Source organism: Papilio polytes, unplaced genomic scaffold (genome assembly GCF_000836215.1).
Source record: "Papilio polytes unplaced genomic scaffold, Ppol_1.0 DF820678.1, whole genome shotgun sequence".
NCBI classification, from domain to species: Eukaryota; Metazoa; Arthropoda; class Insecta; order Lepidoptera; family Papilionidae; genus Papilio; species Papilio polytes.
The window spans coordinates 447,668-473,368 of record NW_013528526.1 but is presented as its reverse complement, the minus strand read 5'-3'; the positions used below and the strand labels follow the sequence as shown (position 1 = coordinate 473,368).

Below are 25,701 nucleotides of genomic sequence, written 5' to 3'. Positions count from 1 at the left end.
TATTTAAATATGATTTAATGACATCTAGAGACAATTTATTTAAATACAATTATATTAAAGTGTGGTTTTGAGGATTTATCAATAGACAGTATTAGTCAGGATTATGAGAAAAAATTTTCAAGTGAAGTGTCAACTATGATTTCTCTATATATTTTTGAATTTATATGTGTAAGATATACATAACATCTTGTTGTATACAAACCTTGAAGAAATCCGGCATCCACATTGGCAACACGACAGCTTCCTCTAGCAGCCGCTTGGCCTCCGTCAGGTCCGCGATGTCGTCCCATCTTATATTCGGGTTCTTTTGTACTATATCTCTTTCTGAAATAACATAAAACTTACATTAATATAATTAAATCCTTACTTTGTTTGTTTCTAGCGGTATTTCCAATTAGACGAGAAAAAGAGGTATAATATTGGATTTCATAGTCAAATCTTTAAGAAAGGTTATCTGCTATCTCGCTCTCTCATTTTAAGACTCCGTCAATTTGACAACGAGGACATTAAGTACAAAAAGCTATGCTATGTGCAGATGAAATTATTTTCTATACCAGGGAATAGTATTTTTGGAATAATAGACATAGGAGATACATTTTATTTATACTATTATAATAAAGCGTAAACACACTTCTTCGTGGCGTAGGATGTTAGCAATCACAGTACATTTTTGAATAATACTTTCTTTAATAAAACCTCTACACTTGTGACACGCTTTAGGCTGTATATTTTCACGCTATGAAATTTGGGGGGTAAATAAATGCAAAAAACCGTTAAGCGAGAAAGGGACATTAACAGAAAAGAAGGTTTTTGGTTACTCATAATTATTTTTCAGCCAACATCAAGGGTCTTATTTGGCTATTTGACATTTTGCAAGTTAAAGTTTTACGGATTGTAAACCATTTTTATAATGTCATTTAGTTAAAAAGATTATAAAAATATACAGAGTGGACATAGTTGATACTTCACTTGTAACATTTTTCACAAAATCTCACTAGCGCTACCTGGTAGTCGATAGTGAAAATCACAAATAAACAAAAAAAATAATAAAAAAGCGCTTTGAAGTGTTTAATTTGACATAGAGATATTACCGTACAAAGAAGTTACCGGAGAAAAAATGTATTCACTATGTCTATTCTATATACTATCTTACTTAATATTATAAATGCGAAAGTTTAGATGGATGGATGGATGGATGGATGGATGGATGGATGGATGGATGGATGTTTGTAAGCGTTTGTAGCCTAAACGGCTGAACGGATCTCCATGAAATTTGTCACAGGCTTACAGCATAGTCTGGAAGAACACATAGGCCACTTTTTATCCCTGGAATAGTTACGGTTCCCGTGGGATTCATTAATTTAGTTTTTTAATGTTTACTCGATCATTCTGCAACGGTTCAACATATCGTATTGAAATTTGGCAGAAATATAAAACAAAGTCTGGAATACACATGAGATAAGCTTCAACCCAGAGAAATTTTCGGTTCCCGAGGGATACGAAGCTTTTTGTAATTTATATAGTTCGTATGTTTTCTAATACCACGCGGACAAAGTCGCGGGCAACAGCTCGTTCTATATATTTCTTAAATGACTGTTTTTAGTTAAAGAGTTTTGAAGGAGGATCTTACCTAGCATATCAACAAGGTCTGTATCAGCGGCTGAAGGTGGCTCAAATCTTCTCTCCTCTTCTTTATGCCGTTCATCATCAGTATCACCATTATTGTTGTCTCTGTCCTGCTTGTCTTTGCCGCTGTGCTCCTTATTGTTGGATTCTTTTGTTTTTGCTGAAAAAAAAAGAAACGCTAAGTTTTGTTTATACTAATATTATAAAGAGAAAAGATTTGATTTTTGTATGTATTAAAAAAATTCAAAATACTGGGCCGATTTAAGAAATTGCTTCATCATTGAAAAACTACGTTATCAGTGAGTAACTTAAATATATATAAATAGTAATTATTAAGCCTCTTTACTTCCTTATTGACACGTTTAAAAATTCATTTTGTTACTATTGTTAGTTTCACACCTTATTTCAGTTATGGATGGATATTATCGTTATGGATATGGATGTACTGTGTAACATAGGCTATATTTATTAAAATATATATATATATCTGTAGGGACGAAGACGCGGGAAACAACTAGTACATACAATAGTACGATTTCGAAACTTGTACACATTGGACATTTGATAAGGAACATTTAACCTGATATAATTTTAAACCATTTTACACTCCATAACTTTGTATTATGTTACTATTTTACTATCGTAGTAATGTATGGATGTTATTACAGTTAACAAAATTGTTATCTGTCTTACCACTATGTGCTTTATTAGTATTGAGCTTGGGGTTCTTATTATCTGAGGTTTTGCGCTGCGAGGTGGTGGCATTGCGCTGCGCATTGGACGGTTTCTTGTTGTCGCGGTGGTTGCGGGCGTTGTTGCGAGCCGACTTCATTGCCGGCGGACCTCTGAAAGGAAAATTAACAATTAAATTTAACTTTACTAAAACTAATAGGATATATGTCTATTTCTATCAATCTATTTTATACCCCCTAAGTCTAATAACGTGAAAATACATAGCCTAAATAGTAACGTAAGTAAAGGGGTATTTATTAAAAAAAGAATTATTCAAAAACATGCTGTGATTGCTGATAACTTACGTCACAAAGTAGTGTGTGTTTATGCTTTTTTATATTAGTATACATTAAGTATCTGTTGAAATTGTTATTAAGTAACTTTTAGGATAGATTGTGTATGATACATTTTGATTAGGGTCTCCCTTAGTGCTCAATTAACGCTTTCAAAGGCAATAAATCCGCTTTCTTAAAAAAACATTTTCAATATTATTAGGTCTTTATTTCGAAGAATAGTACTCTGTACTTGGGAAAACAGTGAACTCTCTTTTACTGATTTATTGTAAAAATCTTCAAATATCGACAGCAGCTAGAAATAAAAAAAAATGTGGTGCCAGTACACTTGAATAGTTGCAACGGTCAGTGTTAGATTGTACGTATTCACTGGCTCCAGTTAGCGTTCACACTGTGCCAGTTGCTTGACAGTCCAGTTATTGAGCGCTACTGACCAACTGTACTGGCCTAGTGTAAACACTACAGTGGCACATTAAAAAACAGTTACAAACGGTGATATAAAGTACGCTTTTTGTTACGTAAACTCATTTTTATTTAACACGTGTCGGGACGATAATTGCTACAAGCAAAAGTCAGTTTATAAATATTCAAGCCTCGACTGCAAGCTGTTTCAACTTATATAACTTTATTACATTAAGTATACGTCGATAAAAATATAGATGTAAAGTTACCCTGGCAACTCAAGTTGAAAAATCGGCCTATACAAGGGTGCTGGTCCTTTTAGAGTCGGATGTTTTTCAGACTAAAAACTCCTCGTGTATTTTTTTACCATACTTAAACTATAAATGCAAATGTTTAGATGGATGTTTGTTAGAGTTTGTAGCCTAAACGGCCGAATAGATTTTGATGAAATTTGGTATAGATGTAGAGGATAGTATAGAAGAACACATAGGCTACTCACTTTTATTTCACATGATGCGGATGGGGTCGCGGGCGAAAGCTAGTACATTATAAAAATATACCGCTATTTTAAAATGTAGGTTTTAGTATTAACCTACTCTTAAGAAGTGCTATTTCTAATACACATGGTGCGTATGCGCTGTTTGTATGCAAGTTATTAAGTAACTAGCTGTTCCCGTGCGACTTCATTCGCATAAAATTATAATTAATAATAAATAAATTTCATTTTATGGTTCACATTTGTCAAATTATGAAATTTCAAATGTCAAAATGACATGGCATGATGTCAAACCATGGCAACCATGCTTCCTTAATGTTGGCCACAACTTATGGTCTCTTTCCCACATTAGGGTTTTTATCCAAAATATTTACCCCTGAGTTTAATGGCGTGAAAATATATAGCTTAAAGCGTGACGTAAGTGTAGGGTTTTTTTATTAAAAAAGAGTAATTCGAAAATATGCTGTGATTTCTGATATCTTAGGCAACAAAGAAGTGTATATACTTGTGTTCGACGCTTGTGGGGGGCGGCCAGGCGTTGGGGTCGCGGTCCGGCGGCGGCGGCCAGATGTCCGGGTCGATCTCGTGAGGCGCGGCCGCCCACATCTGGTCTCGTGTAGGCAGCTCCTCGTAATCTGAAAATATTAACAATTGTCAATTAATATAAAAACTTGTCTTCCTTTCTATTTCTTTTTTTTCCTAAAAGCATAGTAGAATCGTTCTTTAAAACATAAAAATGTATAATTTAAATTTCATATTTACATATGCTAAAAATTTCTAGTTTTTCTATTTAACGAAACTAAATCTCTGTTTTTGTACCACGTTTTATTCTTGTATCATTTTCAAACTAAACAAAGGCAAACATTGTTATGTTATACGTGCCTACCCTACAACTTCCGTCCACTTACTAATAGTCTCGCAGCTCCCTTGTTTCGTCGGATTCCATTTCTATTCTAGCCGTATTCCCGGCGGCGGAGTGTTGTCTTAATCGCCAACAATTCTCACTTTGTTAATTTTAGAAATTGTAAATAAACAACCTAATGTTGCTTTTAGATATCTGACCTGAATGTTACTTTGAAAAGGATTCTATTATAAATGATACTTTGATATAGATACTTTTAAATAAAAATATTATCTTGTAGCTATAGTTTAATTCTAATTAAGTCCCAAGACTGGCTGATAGTTGCTCAGATAGTTTAAAAATAAATCACTGTCAGATAACGGAATAAAATCTGATATTTCCATGACATATTTTACACGTTTGATTGATATCATTTTTTTTTATAACATAAGGTGACAAACGAGCAAGCGGCCACTAGAATCCGCCAAAATGGCAAAGCGACTGCTGCCCATAGACATCCGAAATTGCAGATGCGTTGCCTACCCTTATACGACGGAGGAGGAGACGCACATAAAGAGGATATTTCCCCTTCCTATGCATCTCCTCCACCGTCAAATCCTTCCCCTTCCCAACCTCTCCTTGTAAGAAAAGAGTGATAAAGAGGAAAGGACTTAAATTAGGCCTTCGGCACCACACTCATCAGACGAAACACGGAAGTGCTTCCATTTCACGCCTGTCTTCTGTGTGGTCGTGGTATAACACCGGGCGTGCCGGCCCTGCAGTGCTAAGATGTTAAAGCGGGCACTACCACTGTTAAACTATTAAGCTATTTACAATTTAGTGGGACAGGCCATCGATGAAGAAAAATTTCATAGTATGATGACATCGACAACATTATCAGACAAAATGCAGATGAATTGAGAACATCCTTTTTTTCGAATTTGATAAAAAGACATTCAAGATATACGAAATCACATCTCTCCTTCAACATCTAATTGGCTTAATAAAACATAAAAATCGATAATATAAGATCGTATCACATGTAGGAAAAGTAAAGGTCATTGTAACTGGCATTGTCACTCTAATTAAGATAAATGCGCTCTAACTGTTGTACTGTCCGACAACTGGACGGAGAAAATTGTTGCTAACGGGATGATAATCTCAGAACACAATTGTGGAGGAGATTAACAAACTTACTTAAAATGTGGTTAAACTATTCTGTACAAAGTTAAAAAAATAAATCTTTACTCTTTGTATCCTGTCAAAGAACATGGTATCATAGAGTAGAAGAGTTTCATCAAAGAGATGTTTAATAAAGTGTCTATTTCGAAGCAAATTCTAGAGAAATTTTCCTCATAGTAAAGAATGTTTCCTATCTGTGTGAAAGCTATGAAATAACAAGAGAGTAATTAATTTTTTTTAACCATCACAATTAAAATAAATCGATTATCAACGCCATCTGGTTGGCACTTTCGAAATGCGTTCCGCAGTGCCCTTAACTGGTTTCTTTGGCAATTACGTTCACCTTGCGTGTTTAATCAGTGCTCGGTAAAGGTTTGTCTTCACGAAACTACAACTTTAAAAGAGGTCAAGTGAAAGAAAAATCGATATGTAGAGGTAAAAGCCAATGTACTGGCCAATTTGACTGGACTGCTGCGAAAAAACGTCAAAAAGAATGGAGAAACGATATGAAGGAATAAATTCATACCTACATTACTTTTAACGATTAATTAAGGAAAATTGTAAATAATGCAGTTCAACAAGTAATTTGTAGCACAATTTTATATCAGGTTTCAAAATAAGACGAGGACAACTCCTTTTTAATGCATTTCAGCCTTTACATTTTTTTATATTCTTTTATTTCGAATTCTTAGCCAGATATAAAACTTTTGTTAAAATTGTTTCTATAACATAATTCTTATTGAAAAAAATATTGATTTGGTCATAATTTAAAATGAAACAAAGGAATAAAAACTTTTAAGGACAAGATTCACATATTTCTAGTTTTACAATAGTTAACGTAATATAAAAATATGTGGAATATTAATTACAATTTGGATTCCTGCGCACAACATTCCGCAGATATTAGACACCCACGAGATATGAATGCATTATTAATAATTGGTTTTAAGCGTAATAAATACATGCTGTTTGAATTATTAAATCACAGCCAGTCAAATACGTTCACAACTACTACCGAAAGATGAAAGATTTTTTGCATTAGGATGACAATATTTTTCTCAGTATATCTATGCTAATATTATAAAGAGGAAAAGTTTGTATTTTTAATTTTAGTATGTATTGATTTAACTTAAAAACTACTAGGCGGAAATCTAAAATACTTTCACCATTAAAAAGCGTCGTTATCCCTGAGTAATATAGGCTACATTTTATACTATTCTTTTAATTTCACGTGGACGAAATCGCGAGCAACAGCTAGTGAAATATTAATATTTCATGGTAGATTTAACGAACTTATTAACGACTAGCTTTCGCCCGCGACTCCGTCCGCGTAAAATAAAATAATAATAATAAAACAGCCTATGTTACTCACGGACAATGAATAGATTTTTAATGGTGAAAGAAATTTTTAAATCGGCCCAGTAGATTTTGAGTTATTTCATTACAATCAAACAAACAATGTTCCTCTTAATAATATTAATATAGATATAAGTATGACATGAAAATATTTCCCGCGTATCACTGAATTAATTTGCCAAATTAATGAACATACAAACACAATATTATGTAGATAAAACTTGAAGACAATCAATTACTAAAGGTCATTGAACTTGCGTGTATTCAAGAAGCACTAAGTATCGATCGTCAGCAATGTGTCGAGATGTCAGTCACCTTGCAATAGCGAGGTCGTGCTTCAATATGCCGTGTAAGGACTAAAGTGCAGGACTTGTTTTAAACAGTACCGTTAAAGAGCCTATACGGTTAATTACTTTAATACGAAAAATCACTGCGATAATTAACCATAGTTTATACTCTAACAAGCCTTACAAATAAACGCGGTATAATGTTAAACTAAATAAACTGAGTATAAGTAAAATTTGTACTAATATTTACTTATACTAAGTTTATTCCTAAGTTTTTGAAAGTATGGATGTATAGCTAGATTTTAAAAATTTGACACAGATGTAGAACATAATGTGGAGGAGCACATCGGATACTTATTGGGTTTTTTAACTAGGCAAGGACGTAATCGGGGTAAAAGCCAGTTAAAATAAAATCGAACAAAGTAATATGATACTACACAAAGTAACCACGTGTTAAAAGATTTAGGGATCTATTCTAAATTAAGATAGTCAAATATACTAGCTTTTCTTCCTGGCTACGCACAGGTGGATATTTATTTTAATTATTTAAAAACAGTCTTTGTTACTAAAGGATCACGTAGTAATGGCAAAGGAATTTTTAAATTAAATTAAATACTTTTAGAGTATTATCATTTAAACACACAGAAATACAAATCTATTTTAATAATGACGCAATCATGCAGATGTAAGTAAGTTTAAAGTTAGTTTCCTTCGGACAACGTGAAAAAAAACTCAAACCAAATCAATCTATTACATTGATCGTGGTCTGAATAATGTTATTGAAAGTCGTGAGTTGCCCTCGACAATGACATTACGTTCATTGCTCTAAATAACAATTACAATGAAATATCAATTCCATTAACACACAAATGATACACGAAAAAGTAATTTAGACAATCTACCATAAAGGTTATACTTGAACCTTGTAAAGCTTTTGAACTTGATGTTAAGATTGGTTAATACTTTAGTTTTGTTATGAACGTTTTTTTACGGAGATTAAAGCTATTTTTAATCTGTGCAAAGGGACCAAGGCAATTTTCATCGATCATGTTTGAAACTAGGTGTTGCTCGCGTCTTCGTCCGCGCTGAAATATTTTTTTAATAAACATAGTCTGTGTTCCTGATAACGTAGATTGGTAAGAGTTTTTAAAATCTCCCCATTAGTTTGTTAATTTCAATATGTACAAAACAACAAATCTATCCTCTTTATAACATTCGTGTAGATTACGATTTTTCATATTGAATATGGACAATGTATCAAATATTACAATTGCTACTAGGATCCATATTATGGCAGTTAATGCATTTTTAATAACATTCAATATTGCACAATGGCTGTAGCCGAAAGTAGTGTTGAATGAATATAAACAATAGCTTTGATTACATTGGATAACGACGGACAAACAGACCGATTGACGTACGTTGCCTATCTGCAGACAAAATGTATGGAGCATTGTCTAGCAGCCACGTAACATGTAACTACCGATTGTAAGGATTTCATTCAACTGTCTTTAGACAACTAAAGTTAATAGTCAAACGAAATTTCGAAACAAAAATAAAACTTTGGTCTAATGGTACCACTCGTATATTTGACTTATATATACGATTTTTTCAAAATTTCCAAGATATTAAAGTACTTAACGTCATAAAGCTTTTGAAAAACAGTTACAATTGTAATTAAAATTCCTTATACTGATCAAGTAAATACTCTTTGAATTATTTTTATCAGTTTTGAAAGGGACGAAAGCAGGAAAATCTACAGAGGTATCTATCCCATTTTTATCCGCTTTAAGGGATCGAAGTAATAAAAATAATTAAGAAATAACTTACTAGTCGTAAGGGGTGTGATAGCTTTTTCACCTTCATGCTGAAACATTTGCAGTGTGGCCACCGTTGCTTTCAGCTGTTCATATTCTCGCGCCATCTGCTTTTGTACCTAAAAACAAAAGAGAACTTTGATATACTTCAACGTTATATATTTCACTAGCTTTTGCCCGAGACTTCGTCCACGCAATATTAAGTTAAAAAAGTAGTCGATACTATGCACGTCTATGTCAGCTACCCTCAGTAAAAGTCCGATCGAAATCGGCCCAGTCGTTTCGGAGATTACCCGGAATAAACGCGGCTTGCGGACAGACAGACAGACAGATAAAAAAGTTTAAATGCGATTTTTGTGTTCAGCAACGTCAACATTATCTTCTCGAAATCTGGAATTTTTCTTATGATATTACAAACAGACACTCCCATTTTTTTACATACCTATTTACAGCCCTACACATAATTACAGATAATTAAGTAGCTATTATCGAATTTTATGGACCGAAGTTATGAACTCTACCGACTCCTAATTTCAGCGATGTAATCATGATTCCTGTTAATACCCCACAGGAAAAAACATTTCGGCAGGATATTGTCTACGTCGTGACGTACGTGGGTCTCGACTTTCCACGAAGCGAGTCGTTAAGCGATCGTATCGGAACGCATAAAAACGAATGCTGTCGAGAAACCGTCCGGCCTTCAGAGATGTAACGAAGTGGTGATTGACTAGACATGTTAATTATTACAAGACTTTTTTAATCATAGTTAAGACGTTTAAATATGTATACGAGATAATTTAAACAACACAACGTACAATCACTTGTAAGTAATTCAATGTATTTAAAAACAAAAACAACACTGTGTAAACGGGTATAGCAGAAGTGAGGCGAAAAAGAGCGTAAACTCGAGATATAGGCCTTTGCAGCGTCCGCAAATTGTTGAGTGAGACGAAGAAAAAACACGGCATCTTACAGAACAAATACTGCAATTTAGTCTTTGCATAACAAAATTTCTTGTATTTTGCCTTCAGATTGTGTTACGATTTCATACGAATTTCCGCCAGAGTGTTGGACTACAAACTGGGGTATTTCACGAAGCTAAAACAAAAGAGAAACTCGATCTCCCACACGATAAACATTCACAACAGCTGATGACAAAGGAAGCCATCACTGTTGTTAAAAAATTATTAATTCTACACGTTGCGCTCCATTTCACCCGACTCTAACGATACCTTGACCGAATTGTTTAACTTTTTGTTTCGGTGACAAAAAAAAATAATTGCCTGGACTGTCATAAAAACATAGGTCAAAATTTTCTTTACTTTACTTTTGTATAAATCGCCAGATTCAAAATAATTATAGCGACATTTACGGCAAGCTAAAGATCAATAAATAAGGTTTCAATGACATTCTCTACTTATCCTTGTAAACAAAGTGGGTGATTGCTCATATTTAGTTACGAGCTGTTCCCGAGCAGCTTCATTCGCATGAATTTGTAAGAACTTTCATGGTTCACATTTGTGAAACTTTCAATTGTTTGACAACGAAGTCCTTTGACATTAGTAAACAATTCCGTTACCACGGCAACCTTGCTTTGATGTCATCTTGTAGTTTTTGTCCCGACTCCCATTACGGTTTTTTCCAAATATTTACTCCCGTAGTTTGATAGCGTTAAATACATAAATGCGCCTGAAACGTGTGATAAGTGTAAGGTTTTTTATGTAAAAATAATTATTCATAAATATACTGTGATTGCTGACACACTAAGTAGTTTGTGTTTACGCTTTATTATATTAGTACTAGCTTCCGCCCGCGATTCCGTCGTCGGGGAATAAAAATAAATTGAATATCATATGTGTTCTTTCGGACTATCCTCTACGTCTATGCCAAATTTTATCGCGATACGTTCAGCCGTTGGCTGCAAACTCTAACAAACTTCCATCCATCTATCTAAACTTTCGCATTTATAATATTATGAGTAGTAAGAAGTAAGATAGATGTATAGATATGTTATTTTTTGATATACACAGAAGTTTGACGACTTCTTGTTCTAGACGCCCATTGTACGAGTGTGGTCGCAGTAATTATTCAATGGTGTAGGAAATCGGATACCTGAAACGCGACTGACATAAATTATAAACTCGGGGTCAATGACACCAAGGTAAACATTTACGTTGCACAGTAGGGTTACTACGTTTCTTTTGTCTCACTAATTTTAACCCTTACTTCATAAACATTGTAAAAACAGAATTTTGGTATACTTATTTGTGATAAATGATAGTAGTCCTCGAGTGTTTTGTTGGCTCGATAATTAATAACGATTACTCTAGTATCGAAAAAATATCGTCAGCTGAATATGACTAAACAAAAAAGTCAAGGTAACATTTTCATAAGATTTTTTAGCGATCATTTTTTTTTAAAAATGTTAAATAATATGTATTTTATTTATTGCCAACCCTGAAATATTACCCTACAAAATGACAACGACAGACGTACTCTACAATAGAATAAGTGCTTGGCGTACATCCAGACACTGAATTAGACTAGGTGACCTAACTGTTCAAAGCCTAACCGTTCTCTTCGATTCACATGGTAACTAGTCATCTTAGCTCATTAGGATCGTACTTTATCTCCTTTAGACTAAAAGATGACTCACATGTACCAATAAATGATTTAATTAAGACCAGTATGCCTTGATTCATGAGACACATATGTGTCATACATTGCAGGTTTTATGATGTTTATATTTACTCGAGATTGTAAATGAAAAAAAAAACGTCACAAAACTCGTCCTTTTTAAACCTCTTTATTTAGCATCCTATTTTTTAATACTAAAAATACTAGCTTTCGCCCGCGATTCCGTCCGCGACGAATTAAAGAAAAACAAAAGTAAGTATCCTTTGTCTTCTTGCTAAATTTCATCGAGATACCTTCAGCAGTTTAAGCTACAAAATCTAACAAACATCCATCCATCTTAACTTTCGCATTTATATTATGTAACATTGGTATAAAATAAAATTGCAATAGAACAGTGGAAACGCACGGTTACACACGTAACATGCGCCACAAACTGCGGGTAGCAGATAAAGAATCATTTGCATAACGCTTTACCAATATTACAGACGATATACTAATGTAAACTTTCCGTGTAACACTAACTCCGCCTTCCTTGAAGCTGATAACGGACATTAATCTTAATGGTAGCTGTTTTCGACCTTTACGTAACATACGGGCTATTAATCTAGCTTACTGGCATGATGCGTGCTATGTGTTACCTAACCATAAAATTGCAAAGACCCATCATTTTAACTCATAAAAGTATTCCAACAACCAAAAGTTATGAGCGAGATTCCTACGGAGGCCCTTTATTACAAACTTGGTGTTGATCGTGACTTCACCCGCGTGAAATTTAAAATAGATAAAAAAACATAGTCTATTTTACTCAGTGATAACATAGCTTATTAAAAAGTCAAAAATAAAAATATTTCCTCTTTATAACTTTAAGTTACAAGTCAAATAAGGGAAACAAAAGATTAGCGTGGTATAGAAGTGTTATGCAACGAGAAGATAGGGATACAAACCAGAAAGTGTTACAATTTAATATTGATGGCTACAAAGATAGAAGACCGAAGAAAGTGTGGATGGATTGTGTGAACAAGGATATGGTAAAAGGAGTGAATGCAGATATGATGGCTGATAGAAATGTATAGAAGAGCAGGACATACAGTGCCGACCTTTCTTAGGGACAAGGGCTTTTTTATCAGATGCCAGTACTGTATTTAGTCAAGAAGAACAACGAGGTTCAAAGATTAATTCAGACATAGAATATAAAAACGAAGAGAAATACTTAAAATATCATAAAATATGCTGTCTAGTCAACTTTATTCTTTAATTCTAAATCCAAAGGCATGCGCTTCATTCCCACCAGTAATATCAGACGATACTTATTAACACAAGTCAGGCTGGTTCCGAGTAGCGAATAAAAAGGCAAATTAAACAGGTCGATAGCCCGAGCGAAACTCAGCCACAACCACGACTAGATGTCCGATAATTTTAATACGCTAGTACGTGTTATCTCAGTTATCAGTTATCTAAATTGATAATTGCATTCTTTATGTACAATGATTAAAGCTTGAGAATATAATAGTAAAAATTCATCATTTCTTAGAATTTATCTAATAAACAACTCGAATAGATAAATTATCTGTGTATAGATAGTGTCTATATCAAAATAATGACTCCGTTTACTTTTTTTTTAATATTATAAATGCGAAGGTATAATTTCATGGATGTATGTTAGAGTTGCAACCTAAACGAGTGAACTGATCTCAATGAAATTTGGTATACATGTAGGAGGTAGTCTGGAAGAACACATATGGCTACTTAGTTTTATTTTCTAATTACACGTGGCCGGAGTCGCGGGCGAAATCTACTATCGTTATAAATTAAAAAATTTATATTCCGTGTTTTTTATATGAGTATAAAATCAACTGGAAGCAGATAGAATTCACGTCTTCTCATGATATATAGTATATTTAAAGTAAAGTGTTAAAATCTTTAAAAGATAAATAGAACTGAGAAATAACTCTATCAAGGCGAGTTTTCAAGTTTAATTAGTGTTGAACTGATATACACACGTTCCCTCAATTGGACTATGATAAAAAATGAAAACCAAAGAATAAGAACTGTTGAATAAACGATAACATAGGTACTCATAGTTCAAACGTTAATGGATAAGTCGTGTCTAGACACTTGATAGACAGACTGTCTCGTTTAACGAATAGTTAGCTTAAATATCCAGCCAGTTATTATTCTTACGTTGAGTAAGATAGAACACGTGCGACACATTTGTCGGAACCAGTTTTACTATGTATCCAAGTATTTCAAACAATAGGATATTATTTTTCTCATAGTTACTTTGTCCAGTCTTTCTATCAAATTTCATAAATTGCCTGCTGCTTCTGGTTGGTAAAAACATCGTTTATCTCAGCTTTTTTCATAGGGAATGAAAAGGATCGCAATATATTTAGGTATTATGATTGCGAATTAAAGAAAGTCATAAACCCAGATGAACACGCGTGCTAAGAGAATGGGATGTAAGAAAAGTCAACCTACAATGGAACTTGTCCATAACTTTAATATTTTTAAAAACTATCAATAAACATTATTAAATACTCGTTGCTCGTAAATACAACACAACTTAGCCTATGTTAATATCGTAGCTATTTGTGGTGTAAGAATTTTTGAAATAGACCTAGTAGTTTTTTTTTTATTTCAATACATACAAAAATACAAATAATTCCACTTTATAATATTAGTATAGATAATTGGCGAGACAACATAACTTGAATGAAAATGTATAAAGTTATTTTTACTAATATAACTATTATAAACATCGGGTTATATTTAAGATGTCCTATTTTACCATTCCTGTTTCACCATCTCTTGGAATCCGATGAGCCGAGGTAAAGCTCTCCAGACATCAAAGTGCGTCATTGGTGTTAACGTTTTAGTTAAATTTAACCAAAGTTTCACGTTTATACATACACTGGGTTAATACACTATATACACTGGGTTAATCTATACTTCTATACTACTATAATAAAGTGTAAACACACAATTCTTTGTTGCCTAAGATTACAATTGCAAAGAATTATTCCAAAATATGCTATTACAGCATATTTTTGAATAATTCTTTTTTTTTTTAATAAAAAAACCCTACACTTACGTCAGGCTTTAGGCTATATATTTTCATGAAATTAAACTTAGGGAGTAAAAATTTTGGATAAAATCCCTAATGTGAAAAAGTTACCATAAGTTGCTGCCAACATGAAGGAAGCAAGGTTGTCATCATGACATGTCATTTTGACATTTGTAATTGATAATTTGACAAATGTATAATAAACAATAAAATAAATAAATAAATTTCATGCGGATGAAGTCGCATGGGAACAGCTAGTTAAAAGTAAAAATTAAGCACTGTGGGAGCAAAACATATAAAAAAATTAGAGGTATCCACCCTTAATTTTTTTTTTAATTTGTTTCGTATCTATGCGTCAACTTTATAATAAAAATATTATATTTCTAATCTTCTTTTATCTTCTTTTGATATTTGACAATCATCGGTGCAGTTTTCTGTTTCGAGACCGCGGTTTCAAAACCGCACTGGTGCTTTTTCCCAACCGAGTAGGTTTTTTAACCATGATATTATTCTGCGACCTGAACTTTCGCTTTATGAGTTGCAGCATTTCGTATTTATAATATTAACATAATGTAAAGAGAAAGACGACAAGATTATCGTAATATTTGAGTCATAGTACTTAATTGTGTACCTTATCTAGATCTCGGATTATCCTTGTTAGTCACATACCAGTCACTTCAAAAAGGAAATGACTTTTTAAAAAGATAAGCTTACATACATGACCTAAAAACAATTGTTTTGTTTCAAAAAGAAGGACAAAATTATGAGTGTTGATACTAAATATTACCGTTTTAATAATAAGCATAATTACTCCATCGATCAATGTGTTCAAGACTCAATTCTAGCGTGTTGTCAACACTACCCACAAGCCATCGAATACCGTCTCGACCTACAAACTACAAATATTCAAATGCACGATGCGACAGCAAAAATAAAACACGCGATGGTCGCTTAACGCCCATTACAGTAAAAGTGTGACGATTTAATTACAACCAAGCGTACTGTGTTCGTTTTACTGAGTGTAATTAAAAAAAAGTTGAGATTCGTCTCACCACATGTTAAGCTCTTTGAAAAGCGAATCGTATTTTCAATGCCATCTAGTGGAGGCTGGCAATCATTATGATCTGTACATCGCATGCCCATGACCTAAACATTGCAGGAGTACCTACTTGTAGTCTACTAAATTACTAGAGACTTTTTAGCATGAAGGAAATTATCTTTTAACAGATTTTCCTGAACGAATTCAATACATTTTTAATAAAATGCCGCGTAATTAGATTATACATTTTGGGCACTTCTTACGTCAAAGCCTAATTTATTTACACTTCAATCGATAACATGTTCCCGCAGTGAAGGTTATCTAATTAAATGATAACGATATTACGCGTTTTGTTACGTCATCGGAAAAAAGCGTTTTATTGAAAAATTGACACATATTACCATAAGTACAACTACCAATCTATACAAATATAATAACGCGTAAACACCCTCTACTTCCTAGCGTAGGATGTCAGCAATCACAGCATATTTTTGATTAATTTCTTCTTTAATAAGCCCTATATATTTTCGCGTTATATTTCAGTTTAATAACTTAGGGGCTAAATAATTGAAAAAAAAAACCTTCATATGGATAAAGGATCATAAACTAAAGCTGCCAAGATTAAAAAAGCAAGGTTATTATGGTAACAGTAATTTTGACATTCGCAATTGAGAATTTGACAAATAAAAACAATAAAATAAAGTTTTTATATGCGGCCGAAGCCGCACGGGAACAGCTATAAAACAGAATGTATTATAAAGTGTTGACTACAAGGTCTTACATATGATAAATTACTAATAAAACCTGATCATACTATAAGAGAACTGTTGTAACATGACCTATCCAAATTATACGCAAGCAGTTAGTATTGTCCTTTTAAAGTCATTCTGTTCGCAGTTTCCGTTGGTCTTCGGCGGACTATGATTCATCTTAAACATACGAACACATCTAGACAACATTCCAATAAAAGATACAGAGTGTAAATCTATACTAGTGTTATAAAGAGGAAAGATATTTGTGTGTATTGAAATAACTCAAAAACTACTGCATGGATTTCAAAAATTCTTACATCATTTAAAAGTTACGTTATCGGTGGCCACATAGGCCAAGTTTTTTTTATTATTTTTTGTTGTAGTTTTAAAAATATTAGCGTGTAGGATCAGTACAATACTATTATTTGGTACAGCACTTCTAGTCTATTCTACGAAAATGTGTTATGAACATTGGATCAGTTAAAGTTAGTTGTAGATGAAGTTAAGTGTTGTACAGTTTAAGGGAGTTTTGAGTTACATTTTTTGCAACGTAAATTACACTACAGCGAAGGGTCTTTCATGTAGAGTACCTTTCGTGTAATCGCCGTTTTCCAGCAAACACGACTCATGCTGGGTTGCCGAAGTTTTTCTTTTTCCATCGTTACCTCGTGATTTACTAGTGTTAGGTTGACGTATGTTTCTACGTAGTAAAACTCAAGTATTATACGGAAACGCATTTCAAGAAGTTATCGAGCAAAAGCACTAACGAATAGTTAAACATAGATGGGAAACCGGCCCTTAAGTAAATTTAGGTACTTAATTTTTTAAAGCGTCTGAATTCAGTATTTATGAAACAATGTTTTAATATTTTTGGTCCCTCACATTCTGTTTCACAAAATAGATATATTTTTTCAAGTGTTTCGGCAATAGAAACTCACGGTTATAAAAAACACTTACGTTACATAAAATTCAATCGTTTGACGCTTTTGTTAGGTTTCACTCCTACAAAAACTTCCATACAAAACAACAACAAGGACGTACGAATAATATTTACAATTTATATTGCCACGATTAAAGTGGTAAATAATTTACAATGTATTTACAGTTCCTGCTTATACTCGTAATTTATGACGTCTACTTATGTACATACAATAATACTAGTAACTAAAAAAATATATAAAAATATAGCTTATGTTACCTAGCGATAACGTAGCTTTTCATTGGTAATAGATTTTTTTTTTTTATAACATAAGGTGGCAAACGAGCAAGCGGCCACCTGAAATCGCCAAAATGGCGAAGCGACCGCTGCCCATAGACATCCGCAATTGCAGATGCGTTGCCTACCCTTATCCGACGGAGGAGGAGACGCACATAAAGAGGATATTTCCCCTTCTTATGCATCTCCTCCACCGTCAAATCCACTTCCTCTTCTCAACCTCTCTTTATAAGAAAAGGGTGGTAAAGGGAAAGGGACTTAAATTAGGCCTCCGGCACCACACTCACATCAGACGAAACACGGAATTGCTTCCATTTCACGCCTGTCTTCTGTGTGGTCGTGGTATTACACCGGGCGTGCCGGCCCATTCGTGCTAAGATGTTAAAGCGGGCACTACCACTGTTGCAAGAAAATAGAATTTTTAAAATCGGCTCTGTAGTTTATATACAGACAAGTATAAATGACAAATGCCAAGTTTTACAAATAAGTTGCTTTTGAACTTTGTTACACTATAATCGAGAGAATTTGAAGACAGTATTACAAGAAGAGTCTAACAGATTGGAAGCCATAAAATAGAATATGTATAAAAAATGTCTAATTACATATGATTGTGTGCACAAAAAGTGCATGTCGTTAATAAGTGTTCGTTTGATAAGGCAATCATTCAATAAAACGCTATTCATTCGCGCGAAACAAACGCTCTTTTAATTCCTTCAATTAACTTTTTTTGAATGTACATGTTTGCATTTATGTTGAGACATAAAACATAAGATTTTACAAAACTTTTTTAACGTGCTACCTAATACACCATATAATTTCTTTACAATCCAGTTAATAATAAAAATAAATGTTGTTGGACTACAATCCATTAACCAATCAGCTTTTCTGCTGACTTTTTTAAAGATTTTTTAATATAATTCTTTGTAAATACAGTAGAACCTTGATAAGTTAAAGTCCAAGGGAAACACAAAATATTTTAAGTTATACAGGCTCTGATGGGAAGGTAACATATTATTTTTTGAAATTACAGAGGTTTGAGTTATCGAGGTTCTGCTGTATAAAAATTCTAAAGATTATAATTAACATAACATACTCGTAATAATGGCTAAGATAGAATATTATTAGCAAACTGACTTGAGTACTTTTAAGTGGAAGAAACAGCACTTTTGGGCTTCATCGTAATCGATCCGTATACCATCGTAGGTCAGGTTTCAAGCGTTCGCTTCAAGTTAATAGAGCAACTTAAATTTGATACCTAGCACTGGTAGTGGCAATAAAATAAATTGGTATACTATAAATAATAGCAACCACGTATTTTGGCCAAAATGTAAAATATAGCAAACAGAAAAAGTCAAAATTAAATTAATTATGACATTATATAAAAAAAACATAGACGAACTGCTATGTACTACAAACCTCCAAGTAAATTAAATCTGTAAACAGACCACAAATGACCAGTAATGGGTTATGTGATTTAAAGTGGGAACAGTGTGACTTCACTAATCAGTCAGATCTTTACACAGGTGTTTACCCAGGATAAACACCCAATAATTACCAATAAAATACCCTGGGAAACCTTTCCATCTACTTTAATTCCGAGAAGTGTCCGGTAAGGCGCAATTAACATTGCGACCGTCCCGTTATAGTTTTTGCGTCGCCTTCGGGAGACGGCGCGTAGGCGCACTGAGTCAGGACAAGTATCATTGAACCCAACCGAGCAAGCCAATAAACTTTCATTAACATGAGGATATGAGTAATTTGTCGTGTACATTAAAGATAAATTAACGTGTTATTAAAAATGAGAAAAGATTGAATGAAAAATTGTTTCTCTTGTGCTTAAAAACTTGTTTCTCTAGTATACAAACCTTGACATGAGAGTCTACTTTCTCATTGTACTAGGAAAGGGCCGTCACGAGAAAATGTTACTCACTTGAAAGTTAGTAATTCGATGAATTCTAAAAATTACTACGATTTAACTTTAGTTAGTAGACACATTTTATCGTAAAAATAGACTTTTTATTATATTCCTAATGCATAATTGACATTCACACATGGGATTTCTTTACAAAATGTCACTGTTGGTCCCATGGGACCCACATCGTACTGTATCCTTGAACATCGCCATCGTAAAGGTTCTAAACAGTCGACAGTAAAGGTCTCAAGAGATTGTATAAATAGTCGTTCATTACCAACCACATCACGGCCAAATCTAGGAAGTTACTTGACGCATGACATAAAACAATTGCATTGTTAATTAACAAGGGAATTAATCCGATTAAAGGCATCAGGGTTTAATTAAATACTGAGTAATAAGATAAAGAGAAAACATAGCTTCATTTTATTACATTTATAATAGCCGTTACTTGCGTTTTCATCCGCGTGAAATTAAAAAATATAGCCTGTTAAAAATAAAATCGGCCCCGTAGTTTTTGAATTATTTCAATACATACAAAAATACAAATCTTTCTTCTTTATAATATTAGTATAGAGAATAAAAAATGAACCATCGATAAAAGGCTAAGTATAGAAACGTCGTTAACCACTTCTAGTTCATTTTTTACGATGGTGAAATCTTTCAAACATTTCCAGTATATAACTTGTATATCCACGCGAGTAAAGATGTATTTCGTAGAAACTTTTCTTGACACATTCACGCATCAAACAGCGATTTATCGTAAGTTGACTTGTAAACTGACAGTTCTAAAACAACCATTTCAAATATAATTCTACCTGAAGAGAAAGGGTTTGGACATAAACATGAGTCCGTCAAACTGAAATATGTCTGATGGTTCTTATTTTAAAGTCCCTAATCCTTTGCTCATGTGAAGGACTAACGTAGACAAAGAATTTCAATCTCTGCTCTGAATACGGCTAGTAAATATGTCTACGACGGGATAAAGGGGCCCTAACAATAGATACGGTATATAATGACAGTCACTTTTGTGTTGACTTAAAACTGAGACTAAGGGAACAAGTCTAGTGGTCAGTTTAAAACCGATGTTTACTGCAACTGTCGATTTTTAAATATGTACCTGCGTGAAGCATACTTTATCGTGATTGCACATTTTCTGAATATCGGAAATCTCACTGACTTTGAGAATACAATAAGTGATATAATCTATTAGACCTCCGCACAGTCGGACTTTTTATTGGCCGATATTTTAATCGGGGCTGGTAGTCAAGTCAAAACAATAAACAAAATCGATGTAACACGCACTACGCGTCCGACTAAACTATCAGCCTAAAGTCTGCAGTGTACGAAGGCTCAAAATAAGGTCTGTTCCTTAGATATTACTAGTCTCTGACTTCTACAATATAATAGACTTAATTAAAATAATAAGGCGTGCCAATAATGACTCTCAGAGTACTATTGTATGAGGTTTAGCAATCTTAAACATTTGAAGTTTAATGAACCTTGACAATAGATAAATGAGAACAATTTATAACAAAACGAGCTGTTGCCCGCGACTTCGTCCGCGTGGTATTAGAAAACATACAAACTATATAAATTAAAAAAGCTATGTATCACTCAATAACCGGATATTTCTTGGGGATGAAGCTTATCCCATGTGTACTCCAGACTTTGTTTTATATCTGTGCCAAATTTCAATAAGACATGTTGAACCGTTGCAGAATGATCGATTAAACATTAAAAAACTAAATTAATAATTCCCACGGGAATCGTAACTATTCCCGGGATAAAAAGTAGCCTATGTGCTCTTCAAGACTATGCTCTAAACCTGTGCCAAATTTCATGGAGATACGTTCAGCCGTTTAGGCTACAAACGCAACAAACACACAGATTACTATTGTCTGTTACGAAGTTGATATTAGACGTTAACAAAAAATTGACACGAAAGGAAAAGTTTTGAAATTGGAATTCTGGAGTTGCTCAAACCAGAAACAAAAATATTTTTTCTAACATTAACTTTGGGATTAAAAACGTTAAGATATAGAGAAAAATCTCTGGTACAAAAGATTTTTCAGATATAACGGATATCATTATTACTTCGTAAAAATTATGAACAGCCAAGTTTAAGTAACAACAAACTTATAATGCATGTAATTCATCAGCATTGCAAATTTAAACAATTATATTTACTTCATTAATGATATGCATAGTTTTTAATACCGGTAATTTTGTATTCCGACATAAATAACGCACGTGAAAACCGGACGTATTGCAACCTTGCAATTTCCTTCTTCCATGCTAATACAACAATGGTCAAATTTTTTACATCAATGAAAAAAAAGGACATTGTTGCATAGAAGTTATATAGGGATCAGCTAACTATAATAAATTTATTTTCTTGGAGGAAACTCATGTATAAAAATACCACCAAGAGATTCAAAATGAAAAGGAATGACACATAAAGTACAATTTAAAGAAGAAAATTCTCATGGGGTAAATTAAAGTTGAAAGGAGTCTATGAGGAAATCTCCGGCATGCATAATTTTAAACTATCTTTGTTTAATTTGTTGAATATAGATGCTTTACTTTCACTATAAAATACATCTCTGTTATTCTGTAAGACTATTTTGCATAAAAGACTGACGCAAAGCTATTTAAGAGTCATTCACAGAATTACAACACTGCATTAATATGAAACAGGTTTACTGCCCACACCATATGTATGGAGATTGCATTGAGGCATTGGTTTTAAAGTTTAAATAAGTTAACTAGTAATTGTTATGTACTTCAAGACTTATAGTTATAACAGACTTAGATTTTATACAAGCTCTTAATGTTTTTTTTTTCTCTTTGGCTTTGTTTACAACATTAAATGCATGCCAGTACTCAAAACTTTTACGAATTATTTACTTAAATTTTTCTATAGGAACTTATTGCAACACATTTTTAATTGTTTTTTTAATAAGTGGATTCTTGAAAGAGAAGTGGTCTTATATAATTGTTTTAGAGCTTTCTCTTCATTATATAAAAGTACCATGTGAACTTAGATGAAGACAAAGCTATGTTGAATGTACAGAGGTGAAATGTGGCATTTTAAACACATATATTTAAGCTATTACTACTTAATTAAGCTTAGTAATAATTCAATTTTAGTTTTACTAAAAAATGTTAGACTGATGTAATATTTATGCTTGTCAAATGTAAAAGACAAGCAACTCTCAACAACTACCAACTCCATTTTCATTTGCACATAACTTTATCATCAATCTGTCTGTTATTTATTCAAATATGAATTAATAAATTATAATAAAATAATTTAATACACTTAAAAGGTCCTAATTATTTACGGAGATTTGAAGATGTTCATATTTTAGTAGTTTATTTGATGTAATACGTTTATTTATTTTTTTCATAAATAAATATGTATATATTCATGTGGTTTTAATACTAAATAGCCAGCTAAATAATGATATTGCAGCTGCAAATAATTTTTGCTATAAAAGTGGTATACAATAACTCTTGTGACAAAGGAATTTTTATAAATATTATAAGGGTAGATGGATATCAGATTCTTAAATAACAGTCTGAATGAGTTTAGAATATTCCAGTTAAGATTTTTATATGTCATCTACAGCTTTTACAGATTTATAACTAACATTTTTATTGGTGCTTGTAATATAAACAATAATATGAGGGTTATAGTAAAGAATTTGTTTACTAAATAATTCAAATTTAAATTAACCTTATTACCTTACCAAGGAACCAATGTTCCATTGACACGTAAAGATAATGTTATTCAATGTAAGGCATACAAACCCGCATTTCCCACCTGTGTGGCCTTCCGCCTTCATACGTTGATGCTAATTAACTATTTCATCAAATAAGGAAACAGCTTCAACATTCAAGGTAATCCAAAGAAAATAACAAATGGAAACAAACAACACTCACCAACTGCCACTTGGACTTGCGTGTTGTATCAGCTATAGTAATCAGCAACCTGTGGATCATCTGGACGGTTCCCTCGTAGTAGACCAGTGCGGATTCGTAGTTACCCATCAGAGCCATTTCCCGAGCCAGCTTCGTGTTCTCGCAAATTTCGCCAACAGAAACTGCCATTATTGTCATTCCCGCTGCGTGCATATAACGATCCTATCGCAAAAATTTTACTTTTCCACTCGTGGACTGGAATCGCGTGTGACATCAAACGAAGAAAAGCACTTAACTCATATTTTACAGTCCAACACAATTTAACTCCATTGTTATACAGTTATGTGATATTTAGCAAAGATATTGTTTTATCTTAGGTCAATAATTTATCTCATGGCCACAGAATTTATAAAAATCTAAATTTTGAAGACAAAACAAACTTCATAAATTTCGTTGATCAGTCCACAACACGACAAATAAGACAGTCGACGAATGCCAACATAACGTAATGTTAACGTACCTCGTCTTTTATGTTGCCAAGTCATATGCAGCTATTTCCTTATAAGAACTTTTTAATTTTGATTGAGACCAAGTTATCTTTCCTTAAATATTGCGACTCTACTAATTCTGCATATTTATTTCATTTGGTTATTCTCATTCAAGATAAAATATGCGCACGTTAGAGATATCTTATTAACAATGGTAAATTCTTTCACATATTACCGAGATAAACGGAATCTTAATAAGCTAGCAACATTACAACAGTTGTCAACTGTCATCTTACTGACAATCAGGTTAATGTTGGTAGAGCTGAAAATTGTGCCTTCATATTCCGTTCCTAAATCAAGATTAAAAATCTTGTCTTTATGTACGGAGAAAACTATAAAAATGTTCTCACAGTTCAAAACTGTCTCAAATAATGATCTTACACACTTTATTTATCTCAGTGGAATAAGTTTAATGTTTTGATAGTTTTTAATAGGATAAAAACTATTTAAACCTGGGAATGAAAGGTTAACACCGCCGATAGTAAGGGTTATGGCCATAAATAATTACCGCATGTTCTTTGTTCTTACCAACATTCTCGCTGCTTGGGTATATAACAAATACAAATACAAATATGTGCAAGGAAGAACTTATCGTAAAAGGATACATCATTAAGAGTATTCTGATTTTTATTAAAATAACAAATAATAAAACCATGAGCGTAACAGTAAACATTATATTGATAAGCCTAGATTTATACATAGTATGAAATATAAATACATCTCCAGTTATACAGTTACATGTCTATTTACATACACCTTTACATAACTTCTAGTCCAATGTTGCCATTATAATAACCTAAAATATGAATTGGTGAAACATGAACAAAATTATCTACAATCAAAATAACAAAACATTCTCGATGGTTAAAAATAATTTATACAATTGCCTTCAATTGAAAAAACCTTACCATTTTAAATATAACCATGAGTTTCTCATATCGAAATAGCTTTACAAAAAACATTATCTCATTAACAATGATTATGATAAGCATATTTATATGTTAGTGTTTGGTTACAGAAACCCACGGTAAGATACAGAACATTATCTTAAATTATGCAAATTTCCATTTAACATAGTCGATTCATAATTACGTACATTACAAATTGCAAGTACTAAACATAACTGCACTGCAACCTACACTATCCTAAGTTTCAATTCTTTGGATGAGAAAGAAAATCGCGAAATACCAACATTGAAAAACTATGTACTTAAGAAATTAAATCCATTGACCATAAATTGAAAAAAAAACAATGCCGATATACAAAAACTCAACTAAAAAAACGATCTAGCATAGATAACGCTAAAATGAGTTCGGTGTAAAATATTTTAGCACCAAAAATTTAATAAACATACAACTTACACATAAATAGAGGAGGACAAGATTAGGGACTAGGCGACTTTTGAGTCCTAGATAAAAATATGGCCTTTTTATAAAAATAGGATCTTTTAATTTAAAATAAGAGGAGCAGTTAAAATAGATTATCTCAATTGGGTATTATGAGTAGTAAAAGATATAATTAGAATAATATTGCGGTGAGTTTAAATGGATATGCCTTTTTTTCCGTTCCAAGCT

The 25,701-nt window shown here is 32.9% G+C and overlaps 1 protein-coding gene across 1 annotated transcript in view; it reads right to left on the bottom strand.

Moving 5' to 3' along the window:
* LOC106110361 (katanin p60 ATPase-containing subunit A-like 1) overlaps positions 1 to 24,083 on the bottom strand; it is a 29,316-nt gene extending 5,233 nt beyond the window's left edge. Inside the window, exons 1-6 of the mRNA XM_013292177.1 lie at positions 23,601 to 24,083; positions 9,046 to 9,151; positions 4,055 to 4,184; positions 2,320 to 2,471; positions 1,631 to 1,786; positions 203 to 324 (exon numbers count right to left, since the gene is read on the bottom strand). Of these exons, the coding sequence (XP_013147631.1) occupies positions 203 to 324; positions 1,631 to 1,786; positions 2,320 to 2,471; positions 4,055 to 4,184; positions 9,046 to 9,151; positions 23,601 to 23,792 (858 nt within the window). The 5' untranslated portion in view covers positions 23,793 to 24,083. The remainder of the gene's footprint in view (positions 1 to 202; positions 325 to 1,630; positions 1,787 to 2,319; positions 2,472 to 4,054; positions 4,185 to 9,045; positions 9,152 to 23,600) is intronic.
* Between the last annotated feature and the right edge of the window lie 1,618 nt (positions 24,084 to 25,701).